Below are 22,929 nucleotides of genomic sequence, written 5' to 3'. Positions count from 1 at the left end.
ATAAATAAATGCACATCCAGGTGTACACGATGCAGTGGGCCACTTCCTCAGGACACCTGCTGCTAGAGCCCCTTCTGATTTGGAGCCAACAGGACCAGAGGACAAGGTCAGCCTCCCACAGGGAACCCATGGGCCAGGTCTAGAGGAGGACCCGTACTTGCTCACCGGGATGCCCGTGTCCAGGCCCCCAGCCCCTGGCCAATGGTCAGGACAGCCTGCGCTAGTGGGTCCAGCAGCCTGGGGAGATGAGCCTTATGCTGTCACAAGCCTCTCCTTTCTTCTCTCTCCCTCCCGCCTGTTTTCTAGAAGCCAGGACATATGAAACCAGCGCCTCTCAGACAACAGTGCGCTTCACAAGCACCTGGCAGTCTTGGGTGGGACAAGAAATGTGCCCTTCAGACAGGTCCCCATGCGATGCTGCAGCTGTCACCCGGGGACCCCACTTGGAGAAGCGCTGCCGTCCACCACAACACGGCGATTCCTCCGGTCTCGAGGACTGACCGATACAGACCCTCTCCCCTTCCGAAAGGACATGTGGACACCAAGCCTCCTGGAGAGTCAATCCCATCTCCCGCTAGGGTCGCCACCTGCAACCCTCAGTCCGTCCGCAACACACGGAGCGAGACCGCACTTAACTGCGCAAAGCTGATGATGATGTCAAGGTTGCTGATTTGTTAGCACATCTGCCAAGAACAACTCCCAGATTTTACTGCCCAAATAAAACTCGTCAAGTGGCACTGTATGTGGGGGGGGGGGGGCACACGACACCACAGCACCACACCGGAGCTTGTGGGCAGAAAACCTCGGTGCAGAACACCTCCAGGACTGTGACCTTCAGAGGAGAGAGTTGGCAGGGATGGCACAGGCATGGGATGGGGTTAACAGGGAGGAGCCCCAAGCTCCCTGGAGGAGGCACTCAACTCTAACAATGGAAAGGATGCTTGGGGTGGGGGTGGGGGTGGGGGTGTCACAGGCCCCCTGGGGTCTATGACTTTTCAAAGCCAGTTAATATGGGTGCGGCCCAGTCTGCATTCACAAGCTGGTAGTTCTAATGAAATCCAGTATGCGGAGAACCTCACCTTGGTGAGGAACCCCGTGGGTACTAACACTCAGTGTCAACCCTAGGGGACGTTTCGCTGTAGAAGTTCTTGTTTAGGGGGACCCACATGCCTCCAAATGCAATCCTGCTCCTGCTCTACCCCCCCCACACACTATCACCAGAGCCGCCCGAGTTAATAGCCAGAAAGGCTCCTCACTGCCCCTAGGCCAGTGGTCCTCAAAAAAACGTGGGACCCTCTAAACATTCCAGTGCTCAGCCCAGGGTGGGACCTTGCCACCCTGCCACAAATCCTCAGGGGATTCAGATGCAAGTGCCAGGTGGAGGACCATGATTCCGAGGTAAATCCTACATGCCTCGATTGGCACCCAGGGCCCCACCTCCCCTAATCCACACACCTGTCCATTCTGTTCCTCTCTTGCCATCTCCAAAAATAATCACCTCCCACCCTTACCCCACTGCCACCACGCCTTCTCTCTCCAACAGGGTTGACAGGTGGATTTATGACTGGACAAGTCTGGGAAACGGACCTGTCAGGCAAGAGATGCCTCAATGTGCCAGATCTCACTTCACGACTTCACAGAGACGCCCGCGCCTATTTATTCTATCTACAGCCATGCAAGACTGATGTTATGTAACACACACACCCCCCACCATAAGGGCTGCAGGCAGGGAAGTTCCAAGGAGCCCAGTGACTCGCTCTAAGATCACAGCCACGAAGTCCCATTTCTTCAAGAAGGAGAGTGTGACCGCGCATCCGCGCGGCAGAAGCGCACATGCGCAGGGGAAGGTTAATTGGGGGCCCCCGCACGATTCCCGCCCGCGTCCTGGCCGTTGGACACATCCAAGGTCAGGCAGCTGCAGCACTTCAGAGTTCAGGAAATAAGCTCCAGGAATGCAATCCATCTACGATGCCTTCAGTTTGTCTTCCCATCTCCCACTTCTTTCTTCTTTTTTTTTTTTTTTTTAAATGTTGCCAAAGCAGCAAAAGTTCAGATGAGGAGATCTGGTTGCATCCCCGGGAGGCGACGGCCCGCGCGGGCAGCCTGACGCCCCATGTGGGAGTGCAGGGTGTAGAACGTCATGGTGAGGTCGTGGGAACGTCTTTTCAGAGGAGGTCAGGGGGCTCAGAATGCTCTGATCCAAGTTCTTCCCTTTGGTACCTCCAACGCCTCCAAATCTCACAGTTATCCTGTGCTGCCTCCTCACTTTCCTCAACCTCTCCCTCAATTGATTCTTTTTTACAAAGCTTTAAAAAAAATGCATTTTCCAAATATATGCATGAGGCACTTCTAAGTAACAGGAATTGATGGGTCACTTAGGACTGGGCACCTTCCCTGCACCTGTCCCAACACAATGATGAATGATAATGTTCTTGGTCCGTTGGCTCCCTTCCAAATGGCCTCAGCACCAGGTAACTTCCCATCAAGACTAATTCCTGCATCCGCTGTATCCAATCAAGCGACGCTATGTGAAAAATAGGCCGTTTTATAATCAGTCTGGAGCCCGGTAACTAGCTCCCTTCTAAAGGGCGAGGCGGCAGCATCGCCGACCGGCCCCTTCGTAGTAGGAGTTACGGATATGCAGGCTGACCTCTCGAGAACCGGGTCCCCCATCTCTTCCGATCTAAGCCGCCTGGCTCATGGACTGGCTGACTGTAGCACCCCGCTGTTCTCTCCTGTACCACACGTCCCGCGTGGAGCGGACATGAGCGTCCGCGGAAGCTCCCAAGTGTGCTGGCAGGAGGCGCGGTAGCAGAACCATGAACCTAAGAACGTCACTGTCACTACCAGAATGTCTGCACAGCCGGGGGTGTGGGACGGCCAGAGCCGGCTGGGCCCGGCCATCGGGTCAACCCCAGCAACCATACTGGCTGAGGGGACTCCAAGCAAGGGTCCCATGAGGGGGCTTGGGCTGTGACTCCAGTGCAGTCACGCAAGGAGCATCCCTGACTGTCTCTCTGTCCCTCTGGGGTAGCCTGCAAAGTGAACACAGCCTCTTAAGCTCCCTCAGCCAAAGCTCCTGGGTGTCCTGTCTGGCCCCAACATGTCACACACAAGTCCCTGGCTGGCACGGCCTTAGCCAAGAAGGGGTGGGCACTTCCTGAGGTGAGGACTCCCCAGAGCTTGTTAGCATTCATCGAAGGCAGAAAGGCCAGCGCTCAGAGAGCTGAACCCACTGAGGGGCAGGGCCACCCCCCCTCTGTCCACTTATCCTCCTGGGCAGGGACGGAGAGCAGCCTCTCCGTTGCTCTCTTCAGACACAGCGTGGAGAGTCCTGTCAGAGCCTGTCACTCTACCCCCGTGAAGTCCCATCTCTCCTCTCAGACCTGGTGACGTTTAACCCGCTTCCAGCCTTGCTGGGACCCCACGACCTGGTCCTCGTCACAGGAGGCAGCTGGTCCAAACTGACATAAGTTATTTGGGGGCAGGAAATACCTTCCTCGCATGCTCAACGCGTCACGGCTTTGAAACTATACGGTTTCAGACGCTCTTCCAAAACCTTACACGATAGCTGAGGACTCTGTAATGTAAATAGAACAAGGCGGCATAAACAGAAAACAATTAATACTCGAGCTGGGGGTCCAAGAAAATACAGCTTGCCCGGCATTCCAAAATAAGACAGGGAGACAGGAAACGCCTGTGTCCACTGGCAAACGTGGCGGGTGGGGCTGGGGGGCAAGATGGGAGTATGAGATGTATTCTTCGTGCCCCTAAACACTGCAGTGAGGATCTACTGTAATCATGCACCTCCTTCACACATCTCTGGAAACAGACAGCACAGTGGGGTCCAAAACACAGGGGTGGGGGTCTGGGGCCCCCTGCCCCTGCACTTGATGCTCTCAGCCAAGCCATGGTGGGACAGGATCTAATTGATGCTAAACATCAGAATAAAGTTTTATTGAACGCAAATGTGTCCATCTGTGCATCTCCCGTCCCTGGCTGCTGTATCACTGAAGGGGAGGTGTTGAGTAGTTGTGACAGACACCATATGGCCCACAGAGCCTGGAGTATTTACTATTTGGCCTGGGGCAGGCTCAGTTCTGCCACCCCGAGTGCTGTGATCCTCTCGGTAAGCAGGACGCTTCACAATGCCGCCATCTGTGGCCATCAAGAACTGCATCTACATGGCACTGCCATCTCTCAAGCCTGTCCTGACACACGCCACACACACACACACACACACACACACACCCACTTACACCTCCCATTCTTCCATTGCTGCTTCGTCCATGGTCCAGAGTGACTCACCCGTGCCCACCCACTGGAACTGTGTCAGGCACTCCTGGGAACCAACATAAGAGGAGTGCGGGGGCGTGACGCACGCGTGGTGGGCACACGCTCCTGTTCGGCCCTCCCTCTGCGCCCGCGTCCCTGGGCCGCCTGGACACCCAGAGGTCCGCCCGAGTCACTAGGCTGTCTGTTCCCTCCCTCCTTCAGCCAACGCACTCAGGACGGGTCCGGCAACCAGCTCACACACCGGACGGACAGGACGAACAAGGCAGACTAAACAACAAAAGTGTCTGCTCCAGCAGGAATTTAGAGGCTCCGCTTTGAGAGGTCCACCCGCAGCTGGCACCGCCAAACTCAGCTTCTTGGCCCGGTTCCTTTATCTAAAGCACAGCGCCCTCACATGGCGCCAAAGGGAAGGATGGGTCCAGAGAGCCCGGAGGACTGAAATGAACCCTGGTTTCTCACATGCCATCTGTGAGAGGGCCTGGCACTCCCCCTGCGGGGCTTTAAACCCCTGTCATCCACATTTCCACCCCTGGCTCCTCTACAGATAGCTGCTCGCTGGAAACTTTACACCGAGAAATATAAACTCTGACCTCTACAGAAACTCACTAAAACCGCAGCAAATGGGATTCAGATGTTTCCATGTACAGTACAGTGATGTGACCTAGACTTTTAAACGCTTTGGCAAAAACAGCAAAAATGATGTAGGCCTTTCAGTCCCTCCCAGAACATGATACAGCCTTGACCCGAGTCCTACAGGGCTCTGAGCCTTCCTTACTTCCACTTAAGCCTTCTCACCCACGGCCCCAGATTCTCTGCCCCCCACCCTCCCACGGTCCATTTTCCTACTTTAACCAAAGAAATCAATTCCTCCCAGCTAAGCAAAAAATAGATCCCATTCTGACCAGCAGGCAGAAAAGCCCTGAGAGGGGCCTTAGGGAAAGCCAGTCCTAGGACACTGCCCCTGTGTTCCCTAATGTTGCTCAGAAGAAAGAAGAAGTCTTGCATAAAAACCTGAACTCCCCCCACCCTGGATAGGTAGCTCAACTGGTCAGAGCATCATCCCTATGTGCCAAGGCCGAGGGTTCAATCCCCGGTCAGGGCACATACAAGAATCAACCAATGAATGCATGAATAAGTGGAACAACAAATCATTGTCTTCTCTCTTTCTGTCAGAAAAATCCATACAAAAGTTTTAAAATAAAAAAACCTGGACTCTCTGCCTCCCCCGGACCCCCTCCCTGTTTTCTGGCTTTGTGGCAGATTCTAGGCAACTTGCAGCCCATGTGGGTAAGGGCTAGGGAATTCTAAATGTTGCACGCAGATAAAGTGGCGGTGGGAGAAGCAGTTTCTCCTGCCTGGGAAAGACAGGCACAAAAGAATACCAGAAACGGCCTCCCCGGCAGCCGGTCATGACAGTTGATAGAGAAATAACTGTGCGCTCTGTGCCCTAAGCCTGCACCAGGCTTTGCTGGGGGCAGCCCATCTGCCTGCCACGTGTGCTTCTCGGGCACCGTGGGGAAGCTGAGAAGGCACCAGTGTGGCCGAGTGAGCACTGAGAGAGCAGGCAGGGCAGGCAGAGGCGCACAAGAACTCCGGCTGCCCCCGAACACCTCCCGCGCCTACCTCAAATGCAGCAGGGCAGCCTTGGGGACAGAGAGGAGCTACTGCCACGGCAAGGGAGCTTCTGGGGACAGGGAAAATCTCATCACCGAAGTAAGTAAGCACCCCTCAGGCCTGGCTCAGGGTGGGAGGTACACAAGTGCCTACCTGTGGTGGAAGGGAACCAGGGTATGAGCCCCCCCACCCCCACCCCGGATCTCCCGTTTCAGTTAATTAGTGTAGGTTAGTGGCCTGTCAGGGGAGCTCTCCAACCTTCCTCTTCCAGGTGCAGAAGGACTCACAAGCACAGAAGGGAACTGAATTCCCACCACCCCCGTGCAGATGCGGTGTGTTCTCGCTACACCCCGGGCGCAGGGCGCCTCTCAGTCTAGGGGCCTGGCAGGTCCCGTTAGACCTGCGCTGCCCTGGGCTGCCTGAGGTGTACGGCCCTCGGGTTGGCGGTAGAGCATTCCTGGAGGCCGGAGTTCCCACGGAGGCGCTCCCACCCCCATACCAGCCCTCCTTAGGGACCACCCCCGTCGCCGCGACAGACCGACAGGCAGACCCGGAGGGGACGCAGGCAGTACCAGGCCGCCGGCGGCGCCGCAGGTGCTGATGGAGACCAGGGAGCCCGGGTGGCCGAGCACACGGCCGGAGTAGAAGCACAGCTCCGCGGGGCGTCCGCGGCGTCCGGCCACTCCCGCCTCCTCCACCTCGAAGCCGCGGGCCAGGAAGCGCAGGTCGCGGCGCAGCTGCAGGTACAGGTCGCGCCCGAAGGCCGGCAGGTGCAGCAGCAGAGCGCGCTCGCCGGGCGGGGAGCGCAGGGCGGCGGGGTGCGCGCGGGGCCGCCGCCGCCTTCGGGGCCCGGGGACGCCGGGAAGCGGCGGCAGGTGCACGTCGTCGGGGTGCACCCGCCGCGGGAGAACCACTTCCACGTCGGCCGCCCGGTCGCCAACAGCTGAGGGGAGAGAGGAGACGCGTCAGCGCGGCGGGGCCCGCCCGGCCGCCCGCCCTCTCGCCGGCCGCCCGCCGCGCGCGGCTCCAGCGCCGGGCACGCCGCGCCGGCACCGGGACAGCGCCGCCCCGAGCGGGCGCTCGCTCCCCTTCCCTTGCCCCGGCGCCTCCGCGCCCGCCAGCGCCTCCGCCCGGGCCCGACCACCCGGGGAAGCTCTCCCGCGCCGCCTCCCGCGGGGCTCGGAGCTCCGTTCCGCGGCTGCGGCTGCGGCCTGCGCCTCCGCGGCCCCGGGCGCGGTCAGCCGTCCGTGGCTGGAGCCGGGCTGCGCGCGCGGGCGGGCCGGGTCGCCCAGCTGCCGCGGGACCCGCAGAAGCCAAGTGGTCGCGAGAGACGCCGGCGAAGAGAAGGACGGTGGGAGGAGAGGGAGAGCTACCTGTGCCCGCGTCCGGTCCCCAAACCAGCAGCAGCAGCAGCAAGGGCAGTACGAGGGGCGGCAGCAGGGCACCGTCACACATGGTACTGGGGAGGAGCAGCCCCCCGGACGGTGGCCGCAGAGCAGGAGCGCGCGAGGCAGCGGCGCCAGCCGGAGTGAATCCCTCCTCCTGCCTTTGGAAAAAGTAATTAGCGCTGCGGACAAACCCAACGTGGTAAACCCCAAACCCCGCCTTCTTCTCGAAGGGCAGGAGGCGATTGGGCTTTTGCTTTCCGCTGCCCCGCCTCCCCACTCCCTATTGGCTAAGACGGGTCAAAACCAGGGTGCGTAGTTAGGTTGTAAGCACTTTCTTACACGTGGTTTCTGGGCAGTGGCGGGAAGCGAACACCAGGTGGCGCGCGATCCCGGAGGACCCGGGAGGATACCTTGGGAGGAACACTTACTGGAATGACTTAAATCTTCAAAATTTCTCCTCACTTTTGAAATCCTCTGACCCTACTTGCCTAGATGCAAAAGAAGACGGGCCGGAAATCGTCCTGGCGAACCGTTTCATCAATAGGAACATACTCTCTCTGCATCTACAATGAAACTAGTTCTGGTTGTTTGCACCTGGGCACTTTCTGGCACTCTTGTGTTTGCACCTGATTGATGGCCACATCCAATACAGCTGTATTTATCCAAACCTTTCACACCTCCTATAGTTTTTATCCGCACAGAAGCCAAGGAACAGACATAATCATACCCTCTTACAGATTGAGAAACTGAGGGACAGAGAGCTTAAAGTAGCTTGCTAAGTCACCCAGTAAGTTACTCTTGGAACAAGAGCTAGAATTTGTGGTCCTGACCTCCAGCCAGGGGCTGCTCCTTGGGAACAGCACACGCCCTTGAAGGCAGGAAGGAGTATTAGCCCTGTTTAGGAAGCAGGGGTACAACGTGGCAAAGTCTGAATTTGAACCCAAGTCTTCCAGCAACAGGATGTGTTCTCCCTGCCCCCACCCCAGACTACAACTGAGGTCTTCAGGAAAGGTGACTCCTTTAGGTTCCCGAGAAGCATCTTGTAAAAAATAAACAAGACAATTAAAGCATAATAGTTCTCAGGTCTCTCCCCTCCCTTCCCTGTCCTGCCTGTTTCCTGTGTTCTGAAAGCAGAGAGGTAGCAGCCCTCTCTGGACTCTGCTTGCAGCCTCTCCAAATTCATCACAGAATTACCCATCGGAAGGAATCAAGCCATGAATTCTGTCCAGCTTCCATGATGTTTAAGGAACGCAGGGAGTGGAATGTGTCCCAGTTCCTCAATAAAGCCCACCACTATCACTACTGCCCACCAGCTGCTCTGTGTGCCCCCGGGGAGCACGGCCAGTGGATCCTTTTCTGCTCCGCATAGGAGCTGGCCACTGCGAGGCACCTGCAGCTCCTGCAAACCTCAGCACAATTCCTGCTCATGGCCAGGCTGGGGCTTTTCCCTCCCATCTGGACAGCAGCCTCAGCCAACTGGAGGCTCAGCAGCACCTGCTGGTGGTGGCCCAAGAAATCACAGTGAGCTTGTTGATGTCACTTTGTTGGCAAAAGAGCCACCTTCAAGGCCTGCCACTGAACAGCAGGGAGTAGCACCCACTTTTACTTCTGCCGTGGGAGTCAGCCTGAAGCAGTCAGTGTCAACCCAATGGATGCATTAGTCCGCAGGGGCATGCAAACTAAAGCAACGGCAAGGGACCATTTCATCCCCTGCACTGTACATAACTAGAGGGCTTAGAAATTTCAGACACCGGAGAGGACACTCTTCTGCCCGTGGGTGGGAGAGTCAGCTGGCGTGGCCACTCTGAAGAACAATTGGGCAGACTGTAGTAGAATTTAAAAATGCACACACCCAGCAACTCTGTAATCCCCTCCCGGTGTGTTGGCACAGAGAAGCACTGGCACATGTACAAGAACGGTCACCACGGCACCCTCTTCCCAGAAAAAAAAAAAAAAAAAAAAAAGCAAAAACCCAAGAGTGCATCATGAGATAAATGGCTAACAGAACCCCAGCCATCAATGAAAAGAAATGTAATAATCTTATATTTATAACATGGAGAGATATCTCCTAGACGACTTGTCAAAAAAATTTTAAAAATCAATTTGCAAAATAATACCTATATGATAATACTTATGTAAACACAGTATTAGATATTTTGCATGATAAAATCTTAGAGAAAGGTCTGAGAGGATACAAATCAAACGTTTTTAAGGTCCAGTGTTCTTTTTATATTAAACTGCATCTGAAAGGATGCTTCGTCGGGGTCCAGCCAGGATAACTGATACCGTTCTAGGTATCTTCAGCAGAGGGAACTGAACATAGAGAATGGATTACAAAGGTTGGGAAGAGCGGAAAGTGTGAGTTTGGTGATTACATGCTGTCCCTGCCCCCGGGCGCATTTGAGCCCCGGGGACCCGTGTCTACTGCTCCACTATTGAAGCCACTGTCTGTTGGTTCTGAATCTATCGGTGGTATGACCTTGACTAGGACCCCACACTCATTGTCACACCAGCAACTTCCAATACCTGCTTCCTTGAACCCATATCTCTATCCTTTGCCATCATAACAGAAAGCTAAGAAAGTGTAACGGAGTCAGAGTATGTAGATGTGGGTTGCAGATGTTCAGTTTCAACAATAAAAAGTGGAACATAAAGGCAGACATTGGAGGCTGAGAAACAGACCCTCTAAGTAAAGGTCTTAATCTGGCCCATGAGTCTGACTTCTCTTTGCTCCTCCTCATTGTGTTCAGTGGTCACCATTAAAAGTTTTCTTGTCCCTCCCAAAGTGATCTATTGATTCAATGCAATCCTTATCAAAATTTCATTAGGATTTTTCCAGAAATTGGGAAAAAAAATTAAAATTTGTGTAGAAACACACACACACACACACATACACACAGAACATCAAATAGCCAAAGCAATCTTGAGAAAGAAGAACAAAGATGGAAGCACCACACATCCTGTTTTCAAACTATACTACAAAGCTATGATAATCAGAACAGTAGGGTATGACACAAAAACAGACACATAGACCAATGGAACAGAATTGAGGGCCCAGAAGTAAGCCGTGCTTACATGATCAACTCATACATGACAACAGAGCCAAGAAATACTCAAGGGGGAAAGGACAGTCACTTCAAAAATGGTAGTGGGGGCCCTAGCCAGTTGGCTCAGTGGTAGAGTGTTGGCCTGGCGTGCAGGAGTCCCAGGTTTGATTCCCGGCCAGGGCACACAGGAGAAGCGCCCATCTGCTTCTCCACCACCCCCCCTCTCCTTCCTCTCTGTCTCTCTCTTCCCCTCCCACAGCCAAGGCTCCACTGGAGCAAAGTTTGCCCGGGCGCTGAGGATGGCTCTGTGGCCTCTGCCTCAGGCGCTAGAATGGTTCTGATTGCGGCAGAGCGACGCCCCAAGATGGGCAGAGCATCGCCCCTGGTGGGCATGCCGGGTGGATCCTGGTCGGGCGCATGCGGGAGTCTGTCTGACTGTCTCTCCTTGTTTCCAGCTTCGGAAAAAATACAAAAAAAAAAAAAAAAAAAAGGTAGTGGGAAAAATGGGTGACCACTTGCAAAATAATAAAATTGGGTCCTTCTCTTATACCACACACACAAACACACTCATCATCATCATCATTATCATCATCATTGTCATCATCATCGACTCGAAAAGGCTTAAGGACTTAAAGTAAAACCCCAAACTGTAAAACTCATAGAAGCTAACACGGGGGAAACATTCCTTGACATTGGTCTTGGCAATGATGTTTTTGGATATGAAATTAAAAGCACAAGGCACAAAATAAAATTACCAAGTGGGATGACATCATATCTGAAAGCTTCTGCACAAAGAAACAGTCGACAAAATCAAAAGGCAAGCTACTGAATGGGAGAAAACACTTTTCAATCGGGTAAGTGGTTAATATACAAAATATAGAGGGAACTCACATAGCTCAATAGAAAACACACACACAATCCAACTTAAAAATGTGCAAAGGACCCGAATAGACTTTTTTTTCCAACAAAGATATACAAATGGCCAGCACGTATACAAATAGGTGCTCAAGCCTGACCTGTGGTGGCGCAGTGGGTAAAAGCGTTGACCTGGAACGCTGAGGTCGCCGGTTCGAAACCTTAGGCTTGCCTGGTCAAGGCACATATGGGAGTGGATGCTTCCTGCTCCTCCCTCTGTTCTTTCTATCTCTTTCCTCTCTCTGTCTCTCCTCTCTCTAAAAAGATGAATAAATAGCCTGACCTGTGGTGGCGCAGTGGATGGAGCGTCCACTTGGAAGTGCTGGGGTTGCCGGTTCGAAGCCCTGGGCTTGCCTGGTCAGGGCACATGTGGGAGTTGATGCTTCCAGCTCCTCCCCTCATCTCTCTCTGTCTCTCCTCTCTCTCTCTCTCTGTCTCTCCCTCTCCTCTCTAGAATGAATAAATAAAAAATTTAAAAAAAATTAAAAAAAAAAAAGATGAATAAATAAAATGTAAAAAAATAAATAAATTGCAAATAGGTGTTCAACACCACTGATCACCAGGGAAATGCAAATACAACCACGATGAGGCATCACCTCACACCTGTTAGGACGGCCAGCATCAAAAAGACAAGAAATACGTGTTAGTGAGGATGTGGAGAAAAGGGAACCCTTATGCATGGCTAGAGGGAATATGAAATGACACAGCCACTGTGGAAAACAGTATGGAGGTTCCTCAAAAAAAAAAAAGAAAAGAAAAGAAAAAATAGAACTACCAAAAGATCTAGCAATGCCATTTCTGGGAATATATCTGAAGACACCAGGCTAAGGGAAATAAATCAGTCACAAAAAGACAAACACGAAGTGATTCCTCTTTTGTGAGTATCTAGAGTAGATAAATTCACAGAGACATAGGGTAGAATGAGGGTTCCTAGAGGCTGGGGGAGGTGACGGGCGGTTAGTGTTTAATCAGCACAGAGTTTCTTCCTCTTTTGTGAGGTCTCTAGAGTAGATAAATTCACAGACATGGGGTGGAATGAGGGTTACTAGAGGCTGGGGGAGGTGACGGGCGGTTAGTGTTTAATCAGCACAGAGTTTCAGTTTGGGAAGAGGAAACAGTTTTGGAGATGGATGATGGCAATAGTGGCACAATGACATCAATTTACTTAATGCCACTGAACCGTCCACTTTAAAAAGTTCAAATGGTCCATTTTACATTACATAGGTTTTCCCACAATAACAAATGCTTTAGAAAGAAATCACCATTGGCTGGAATTTCATTTTACGTTAACATACACATACACATTGTCTTGTCTTAACTTTTTGGAAGGGCTAGGCTTAAGCCCATTTCACAGATGGAGGGGTCAGGGCTCAGGGGAAGATGAGAAACAAGACAAACAAGCCCACCAAAGCCCTACAGGGGGCAGCAGAGGTCTGAAGGTGACATAAGGGCGGCTGCCTTCATTGGCTCTGGGTCAAACACAATTCCTTGCGCTCTCTGTTGACAAAGCCCCTTCACTTTTCAGCTTGTCTGCCTGTTTTTTGGGGTGGACAACTCTTTTCTGGTGGACAGAGATCTTTCCCATCAACTTGCTGGAACTGACCCTGACGGCCATGTTTGGATGTTGGTAGCCACTATCCTGACCGGTGCTGTCGTTGTTACTGAAAGCAGACAGCCCCTCGGGCAGCACAGTACAGAAAGGCCAAACTGGACCCTCTTTAATCTCCCCACCCAGGGCTTCCTTGAGCTAGTGGTTGGTGGGTGCAGGTGCCTGGACCCGTGTGTACACTTGATCTCTTTGTAGCTGGAAGAAACTCTAAAGATCACTAGGCATTGGCCAGGGAGGGAGGTGAGGAGACATGGTAAGAGAGGAGATCTCCCGTGACAACGTCCTCTTGGAGATGCAATTCACTTGGTTCAGGAGTTACCCATCCATCCTGCCGGGCAGCCCCTGAGATGTCACATGCCCTCCGGCAGGGGGCGCCCGGCCTCAGTCCCGCCTTCCTGAACCAGGACTGGTGAGAAAGGCAAGCCCCAGCTCGCTCTCTGCTCCCCAGACCTGTTTCATTTCTCATTTTCATCTCACCCTTTCCCTGTTTGAGCCTGGAATCCGGCCCAAAATGCGTCTCCTTGGCCGGCATCCTGATCCCCAGCCTCTCCCTGTGGGGTCTGCCTGTGGCGTCTCCCCACGTCCAGGGTGCTGGCAGGGTCTGCCTCCCCGAGCAGGGGTGCTCTGGCCACCAAGGCCATGGCTGCCCGACCCTGGGAGTCGCCACTGTCTGGAAATTCCGGCTCACCCAATCAGGCCCTTGGAGTGATGTCGCAGAATGAATCCAGTTACTCCGCAAAACACTGATTTTTTTTTTTTTTTTTAAAGTCTGGCTCTGACTTGTTTCACCAGGGTTTCTGCTGAGGTCTCCCTAGCCTTCCTCCTCCCTCACACCTTTACTGAACCCCTCTCCCCAAAAACTATACCCCTGAGGTCCCAGCCTGCCTTGTTACTGAATGTCCATGGCTTTTGAATGTCACTCTTGTTGAAAAGACAACTCTATCTTTGTGTCCTTTTGGAAGGGGGCTAGAGGCCCCCTCAGATGAGGCGCTTGTAGTTTCTTTGTTTCTGAATGAGCGGGACAAGGACTAGAGCAGGGGTTCTCAAACTTTTTACACAGGGGGCCAGTTCTGTCCCTCAGTCTGTTGGAGGGCCGGAGTATAAAAAAAAAACTATGAACAAATCCCTATGCACACTGCACATATCTTATTTTTAAGTAAAAAAACAAAACGGGAACAAATACAATATTTAAAATAAAGAACAAGTAAATTTAAATCAACAAACTGACCAGTATTTCAATGGGAACTATGCTCTTCTCACTGACCACCAATGAAACAGGTGCCCCTTCCAGAAGTGCGGTGGGGGCCGGATAAATGGCCTCAGGGGGCCGCATGTGGCCCGCGGGCCGTAATTTGGGGACCCCTGGACTAGAGTGGTCAGCGGGAGCACAGACCTTCAGCCACACCAACTCCTTCCCTTAAGAACAGTTGAGAAAAGCGACATATTTTCTCTCATTCGACAACACCCCTGCCCTCCCTGAGAGCTTTCTCTGATCTCAGCCTTGCCCTTCAGGGTTCCAGAGCGTGCTCTCTCTCTCTCTCTCTTTCTCACGGACTCACAGAAAGCAGCTGGTCTGATAAACTAGACTCAAATGTAATGCAAGTACAAGCTGAAGAACACAACTGACCCAAATGTGGATTTGATTTTAGATAAGTGCAAAGGGTGATGGCTCAAATTGGTACAGTCGGGACAGAACATTCGGTATGTGGTGTTAGGCAGCGGTCTGTCAACTTGGACAAAGAACTAAGTGAGATTCTGGGATGGTTTTTAAAATACGCCTGCTAACGATGACCCTCTTTTCACAGGTGGAGCTTAATCCCACTACGTAGAAAGTGTACTACACTCACTGACTTGCTTCTAACAGATAGAAGATATTGGCATGGATGCTTTGTAACTTCTGGAAGTTAGGACATTTAAAAAAAACAGTCTCTCTCTCTCTCTCTCTCTCTCTCTCTCTCTCTCTCTCTCCTTCTCTCTCATCATTTACTTTGGCGGAAGCCAGTAGCCATGGCACAAGATCACATAAGCAGCCCTACAGAGAAGCCCACGTGTGGAGAGTCCCTCATGAAAAGGAAACCGACCGGCCAGAACCCACTAACTAGCCACGGCGCTGAACCACTTTGGAAGTGGACCTTCCCACCTCCGTCAGACCTGCAGACGATTTCACGCATCATAAGCGGAGACGAGCCAATCCTGCGGCGCCCTGGCTGACTGCATGACCTGCAAAATCCAAGCAAATACACGTTATAATCAAGTTTTTAAGCTGCTACAGACTGCGGGTAACTCAGGCAGCAACAGCGAACGAACACAGATTCGTAATACATGCTGACATGGGTTATGAGATGGAGTCAAGGCTTGTCTGTCCAACATTCATTGGACAGCGGCACACAAGAGGTGGCCATCAGGGGCTCGGCACACCCGGAAGCAACCTGAATGGTGACCAGGGTGACTACACCTGCAAGAACAGCAGGTTCGTCCCTACGTGTGGTCCTTCCTCCAAGACTTGGCTCAGGGTCAGAGAGGAGACTGACTGCTTGTGGAGCAGGAAGTGCGGATGCTTGGATTCATGCCTGCGTGGGTTTGACACCATAGGAGAAAAACCTTAGCATCTCAGACCCAGAAAATAAGCAGAAATGCTAAAAACAAACAAACAAACAAACAAAACCCAACCTATTACACAAGAAGGCAACGTAATTGCAATATGTGTTGGTCTCTACAGAGTCGTAATGGAAACGCTAAGATGATTGTGCTCTATCTGAGGTCGGCACACTGTGGCTCACGAGCCACATGCGGCTCTTTAGCCCCTTGAGTGCAGCTCTTTGGCCAGCTTAGGAGTACCCTAATTAAGTTAATAACAATGTACCTAACTATATAGTTTAAGTTTAAGAAATTTGGCTCTCAAAAGAAATTCCAGTCCTTGTACTGTTGATATTTGGCTCTGCTGACTAACGAGTTTGCCGACCACTGCCTTAGGTGAGCTCCCTTTCAAACTTGACCTTGACATGAGCCTAGCAATTCAGACAACCCTTGGAAAATGGAAAACAAGGGCCTAAGAGAGTCCTGGTATGTTTCAGGTACTGGATTATGTTTATTAAATAAAGAAAGAAGCCTGACCAGGTGGTGGCGCAGTGGATAGAGCGTCGGACTGGGATGCGGAAGGACCCAGGTTCGAGACCCCGAGGTCGCCGGCTTGAGCGCAGGCTCATCTGGCTTGAGCAAAGAGCTCACCAGCTTGGACCCAAGGTTGCTGGCTCCAGCGAGGGGTTACTCGGTCTGCTGAAGGCCCGCGGTCAAGGCACATGTGAGAAAGCAATCAATGAACAACTAAGAAGTCGCAACGCGCAACGAGAAACTGATGATTGATGCTTCTCATCTCTCTCCGTTCTTGTCTGTCTGTCCCTGTCTATCTCTGCCTCTGTTAAAAAAAAAGAAAGAAAGCAAGAAAGCAAGCAAGCAAGAAAGAAAACAGTTGGGTAACATCAGAAACTTTTGAAGACGCCAAGACTTGGTAAGTGGTCAGAGATAAACAAAGCATCCAAAACATCTTGCCCTCTGGATTCACTTATTGTCATTGTTCCTTAGAATAATTTTATATTTTTTAATTTTTATTTATGTGTTGATTTTAGAGAGAGAAAGAGAATGTGTGTGTGTGTGTGAGAGAGAGGGGGGGGGAGGGATCAACTTGTTCCACTTATTTATTCATTCATTGGTTGACTCCGGTATGCGCCCCGACCAAGGATTGAACCCACAACACTGATGTACTGAGACGATGTTCTAACCAACTGAGCCACCCGGCTGGGGCCCCTAGAATGATTTTAACTTACCAGGTGCAGGTAGGTTTGCTTTATTTTTTTTTTTTTTTATTTTATTTTTTTTTTCATTTTTCTGAAGCTGGAAACGGGGCGAGACAGTCAGACAGACTCCCGCATGCGCCCGACCGGGATCCACCCGGCACGCCCATCAGGGGCGGCGCTCCGCCCCCCAGGGGGCGATGCTCTGCCCATCCTGGGCATCGCCATATTGCGACCAGAGCCACTCTAGCGCCTGAGGCGGAGGCCACAGAGCCATCCCCAGCGCCCGGGCCATCTTTGCTCCAATGGAGCCTTGGCTGCGGGAGGGGAAGAGAGAGACAGAGAGGAAAGCGCGGCGGAGGGGTGGAGAAGCAAATGGGCGCTTCTCCTATGTGGTAGGTTTGCTTTAAAAACACCAAAGCCCACGTGTCAAGACGTTTCTCCTGCTAGCTAAGAAGGGAAAGGTCAAGGAAGGTCCGTTGTGTGGGTAACACGGCTTCTACCACCACAGCTCCCTGCCGGGCACGGAGGCCCAGGACTGAATTTCCGCACCCAGCACCTATGACCCCACTTGACACAGAGCTGGCACTCAATAAATATTTGCCAAATCATCGACAGTTCAAGGATTTCTCCCCTTTCTTATATATATGTCACCCAGAACTTTCTTAGATATAAGGTCGCATGAAACTTTAAAATGCGAAGCTGGGCAGAGAAACTCAAGTCGGGTCTCCATAAGCAGACTACATTCACCCTAGAACTTTGGTTGCTAGGATCAGACAATCCACCGAGCTGAAGTGAGCGCAAAAGGACCTATTTATTGATGACAAGCATTTTCTTTTACTATTTCTAACACCAATCATGGCAACCCACAACATTAACAAGCTGAACAAATTACAAAGAAACAGGAGGCAGCTTGTGGAGGTGATGAGTATGGCGGTCACCTTATGAGTGTAGACATGTCCAAACTTACCGAACAGTCTGCTTTAAAACACAGGCAGCTTTGTGACGTATCTTCTGTTGACCGCAGCTCAACAGAGTGGTTGCAAGAGCCACATTGCCTTTCACATGCCAGTCACGTGCTGATATTTCTATGTAATTGAAGCTCAAAGCCATACTGTATTTTGAAGCCAGAACATGGACTTAGAAAGACACACGTTCAGTAGGTAGACTGGGTTCCTCTCTCTCTCTTGGGGAGTGGAAGACAAAGAATTAGGAAAGAAAGCACAGAGGAGGACAGAAGAGGGCTTTGGGTGGCCCTAGAATTGGTACCATGCCATGTGATGAAATCCAACCTAAGTCTAACTAAGATTCGTTCTGGGGGAAGGGCAAAGAAGAAGTGCAAGAGAAAGGTGGGAGAGGAGAGAAAGAGCGTTGAAGGGAGGAAGAAAAAGAAAGGGGGACAGAACGGGGCATAGGGACAGAGAGACACTCCAAGCCGAGAGACGAATGGGTTTTGTGGAAACAACTCTCTGGTTGGCTCTGCACACATGCACCTGGCTGCAGCCTGGACGAAGCCCGGCTATCGAAAGGTGAAGTTATATGGTTATCAGATTCCCCGTCTGTCCCTGGAGCCTCTGCAAGCTGCTGCCAAGAACAGAATGGGGGGGGGGAGATATATATATATATATATATATATATATATATATATATATATATCTTTTATCCTTTGGACCTGATTTCATGATTTCCTCGCTTTATTTCTCCCCAGGTGCCCCCCAAACCCCTGCTGTGGATGGGGTGGGATGTGGGAGTCAGGCGAAGAGCTAGGAGTTCTACAAAGCTGCAAATGGGCCCCGAGGGCCGGGATGGCCCCCTGAGCCCGTGCTCAAAGCCAGGGGTTTAGAGGCCAGGCCAGGTGTCCTGTGTCGCTCAACCTCCACTTCCTTTTCTTCCCCGTCCTGATGCAGCCCCGAGAGGCGGCCAGGTGGCCCTGCACCCCACCCACCCAGGGCCCCAGTGTGTGTGTGTGTGTGTGGGGGTCTGCCCGCACCCCCCTGCTGGTCCAGCTCACCCTCCTACTTGACTTGCCCTGTTGGCTTCTCTAGGTACTGAGAACAGGACGTTCACATCCCCAGGACCACCCGAGACAGCCCCTCCTGGAGCATTTTTAATGCTCTGCTTCACGGGCCAAGACCAGGGCCACTGGGGTCGCCTGCAGGGGTGCTGGGGAGAGGCAAGGGGGTGTGTGTGTGTGAGGGGATAGGGGAGGCTAGGGGTGGTGGCCTTGAACTTTGAACTTGGCTGAGTGGAGGCAGGGCACGTCCGCCCCTCTTCAGTCTGGAAATATTGTATTACGATAGAACAAGTTTCCAGGAACCAAAGAAAAGGTCAAAGGGGGGGGGGCGGCCAAGCACATACGGAGTTCTTCAGATGGACCGATGGCCAGAAGCACCACCAACCTGAGCTGTGGTCGAATGGCATCCCTGAGAAGAAAGATGGGGAGTCCAGGACTGGAGGTGGGGGGAGTCCAGGACTGGCGGGGGCATGGGGTTAGGAAAGAGCAAGGGGGCTGGAGACCGGGGCGGTGGGGGGCCGTGGAGAGGGTGGGTGGGAAGAGTTCGGAAGGGCTAAGGGAAGGGACAGAGGGGAAGGGGGCCTTCTGCCCACTCTGCTCTGCTCTGAGACCTGTGGGGTCCTTCAGACCCCGCCCCACCCTCCCACCTCTTTCTCCTCCCCTGACTCTTTCTCCCCCCCCCCCCACCATTCACTCTGTTTGGTGTGCTCTGCTGCTCTCTCCCCTGCTAGGTCACTCGTGCACGCCTACAGCCCTCTGTCACCACATGTTCTCTGGCTCCCAGGCCTGTGGACCGCTCATGGGGGCCTGGGGAGGCGGAGCTCCCCCCTGCAGCAGACCACAGGCTCTTCCCCCACCCCCCACAGCAGACACCCGCCAGGCATGTTCCTGGGAAGATGAATCAAGAGTGACTGCAGTGACCACTGTGCTCTTGGATGTCCCTTCTGGACCCAAAGCCCATAATTTTTTACCAGGAGATCAAGTACATCACTGACTCTCACATGCACGGGTCCACACACTGTGATCCTGACAACTCCCACTGCTGCTAAGGTAGAAAAATGGCATGTCCTACTCCAACCACAAACCGGAAGCTGGTTGGTCTACGTTCGGCGAATGTATGAAAAAACTCACTAAAGACTTTTTTAAAATCAGACTTTGGGAAAAGGAAAACTAGGGTAGAATGAAAGCCAACTTAATTGTCACTAAAAGTTAAAGGTTTTAAAATTAAGAGTTTTGACTAAAGGTAAATGGTTATAAAAGCCAGTTAGTTTTATGTAAGTTGCAAAATGTTTGTATAGTTTATAGGAAATTAATCAGTAATATTTGTTTCTTTAGTGAACTATACGCTATTAATGCTATCTGTTAAATATCTGTTACATGTTATAAGTTAATATCCCTAGACAACAGCCTCATACTCTTCAGTAAATTAAGTCAAGGATTGGACTTAGGAAATAGAACCAGTGGGGATGTTGTAAGGTACCAAAAAGCTGCAAACTAATATTGATATTCTAGAAGGAAAGGTCAGGCTTTCCTGTCCAGTCCCTCCTTAGGGAGCGGAGGGAGAAGAATGTAGAAGTTTCTGGCTTGCAAGAACAATGGGTCATTCAGTTTTAAACCTAAAATAAAGGTTAACTGAGAAACTTCTTCTCTTTCAATAGGAGACAGAATTTACATACCTCCTTGCATTGATTGTAGTTCCTCCCCCTTCCTGGAATCTTGAGGGTAAAATACCTCTTGGCTAGTGAGGGAAGAGGAACCCTGAAAGATTTGTAAACATCTTCGATTGTGTTACCTTGAAAGTCTTAATGTTTCTGTGTATCCCCTAAACAAATGTTGCCAGCGTGTACCCTGACCTCATGTTCTCCCCCGCCCGTGTGTGATCAAGGGTGTATAAGCAGCCCCTGAACTATTTTGGGGGCTGCACCATTTGGGCCTGCAGATGCCCCGTGTCAGCCATATGTGGCCAGCATATTTAAAATTTCCTCCTTTAATAAATCTCTTCAAAATTTATCTGGACTGGGTGTCTCTACATGATACTCAATGAAATGAGGTACAGTGCCTTTCAGAATCCGGGCGCAGTACTTTATAACACTTGGGGGCTCATCCGGGATTTGAACCCAGGATTGTTTTTTCTTTTCTTTTAGAGATATGTATGATGAGGTTGTTGCCATGGCCTATTTAACAGACGTAGCGATCAAAGGAAGTAGTGGTCATCCATCATCTATACCTGGACCTACCCTGCCACTTGTGGCCGGCCCTGCCAGAACCCGGGCCCCTGCTCACACCTGACGGTGAGGCTGCGTGTACAATTATTCCCGCTTCACAACAAAACAGCTGAGCTCCGACGGGACCCCACCAAGGTCCCAGAGTGGGAGGAGCAACCCTTCGTTCTCACTCACTTTGTTTTGAAACAGTAGGATGGGACCCGAGCACAGAGAAGGACACACAAGGCATGCGTCCGTTTGACAAGCTCAGGCACGCGCCGCTCGACGACGGGGAGACGTTCTGAGACGCGCGTCCCGGGGTGACGTTCTGAGACGCGCGTCCCGGGGTGACGTTCTGAGACGCGCGCGTCACGGGGTGACGTTCTGAGACGCGCGCGTCACGGGGAGACGTTCTGAGACGCGCGTCCCGGGGTGACGTTCTGAGACGCGCGCGTCCCGGGGTGACGTTCTGAGACGCGCGCGTCCCGGGGAGACGTTCTGAGACGCGCGCGTCCCGGGGTGACGTTCTGAGACGCGCGCGTCACGGGGTGACGTTCTGAGACGCGCGTCCCGGGGTGACGTTCTGAGACGCGCGTCCCGGGGAGACGTTCTGAGACGCGCGTCACGGGGAGACGTTTTGAGACGCGCGTCCCGGGGAGACGTTCTGAGACGTGCGTCACGGGGAGACGTTCTGAGACGCGCGCGTCCCGGGGTGACGTTCTGGGACGCGCGTCACGGGGAGACGTTCTGAGACGTGCGTCATGGGGTGACGTCGTCCTTGGGCCCACCTCGTGCAGCGTGTGTCTGGGAACCCGGGCGGAGGCAGCACCTCGCTACCGTTACGGCCCAGGCCATGCTTTCATAGGCCTGGCCGCCATGGGCCTGCCTACCCCAGCATCACCACAGGCGTGCGCAGCAATGCACTGCACTCTGACGGGGCCGTGGCCATGAGGACACCGAGCGGAGTTCTCCAGCTCCGCTATAATCTCATGAGACTGTCATGGCGTACATGGTCCGTCACTGACTGCAATGCTGTTACACTGCGGATGACTGCAATGGCAAAATGGACACTCAGGAACGCGTCTCCTGGGCTGAGGAATAGGACAGTTAAGCACCTGAGAAGCCCCATCTTCACGCCCCCCTTAGACTTCTGCGCCGTCCTCCTTTCCCACCCAGAGGCTGCCGCGGTCTGGACCTTAGGCCTCCCTTCTCAGATCCCTGCTACCTAAGTGTGTGTCCCCAAATAACACAGTGTTGGATTCTGCAAAAGCACACAGCGCTGGGGCCCCTGTAAGAGACGGGCTCTCAGGAGAAGGGAGCCTGAAGAGAGTCCTCGGGCCGTAGTGGGATCTCAGCTCCCCTGAGTGTATCTCAGGGTCCCTTTCTGGGAAGGTGTGAGGACACGGTCATGAGCAAGCTCTGAGACACAGGTCTCACCCCGGGTGGTGTTCTGGGCAGGCTCTGGTCCGGCCAGGTGCAGCTGGTCTGAGCCCCGCCTCCCGGAAGGCAGACAGGGAGCTAGGATGCTAAGTTGTGTTTCCAGGCTGACCAGAGCCATTGGAAGATCATTCTCATGGGCTTTCACTTCTTGCGTCTCCTGTCAAGAGTCACTGGCCCCATTTGCCCCAGACGATCTTTTCAAGGGTATCTGTACAGCGGAACGCCTCGGAAGATGGAGGTAGCGTCCGCCCTTCAGACGGACTTGCTTGCTGTCCCGGATGAAAAAGCTAACATCTCCTTATCTCCTTCCGGATCCAAAGGCAGGGAGGGCTGCCAGCGGCCCCCTCGTGACGGTTAACTTTCTGTGTCCACAGTTCAAGGACTGGCCGTGGGCTGCCCAGACTACACGTTATTTCTGAGCATGTCTATAAGAGTTTGATCGCGTCCGCTAGCCAGGACCCCGGGACACAGTGACCAGTAGTAGTGACAGGCGGCGTTATTGTCCCTTTCAGAATCTCAGGGAGAGAAAGTTTTCAGTACTTCACCAGCACATAGGCTGTGTGGTCAAGATTACATTATAGATGCACTTTATCTGACCAAGGAAATTCCCA

General features: G+C 52.6%; 1 protein-coding gene across 4 annotated transcripts in view; it reads right to left on the bottom strand.

Annotated features, from left to right (window-relative positions):
- ADAMTS17 (ADAM metallopeptidase with thrombospondin type 1 motif 17) overlaps positions 1-7,383 on the bottom strand; it is a 212,954-nt gene extending 205,571 nt beyond the window's left edge. For all 4 annotated transcript variants that reach the window (XM_066239833.1, XM_066239834.1, XM_066239835.1 and 1 more), the window contains exons 1-2: positions 7,284-7,383; positions 6,483-6,853 (exon numbers count right to left, since the gene is read on the bottom strand). In XM_066239833.1, the coding sequence (XP_066095930.1) occupies positions 6,483-6,853; positions 7,284-7,365 (453 nt within the window). In that variant the 5' untranslated portion in view covers positions 7,366-7,383. The remainder of the gene's footprint in view (positions 1-6,482; positions 6,854-7,283) is intronic.
- Positions 7,384-22,929: the final 15,546 nt, after the last annotated feature.

This window comes from Saccopteryx bilineata, chromosome 7 (assembly GCF_036850765.1).
Source record: "Saccopteryx bilineata isolate mSacBil1 chromosome 7, mSacBil1_pri_phased_curated, whole genome shotgun sequence".
In the NCBI taxonomy this organism is placed as follows: domain Eukaryota; kingdom Metazoa; phylum Chordata; class Mammalia; order Chiroptera; family Emballonuridae; genus Saccopteryx; species Saccopteryx bilineata.
This window is presented reverse-complemented; position numbering and strand designations above follow the sequence as displayed.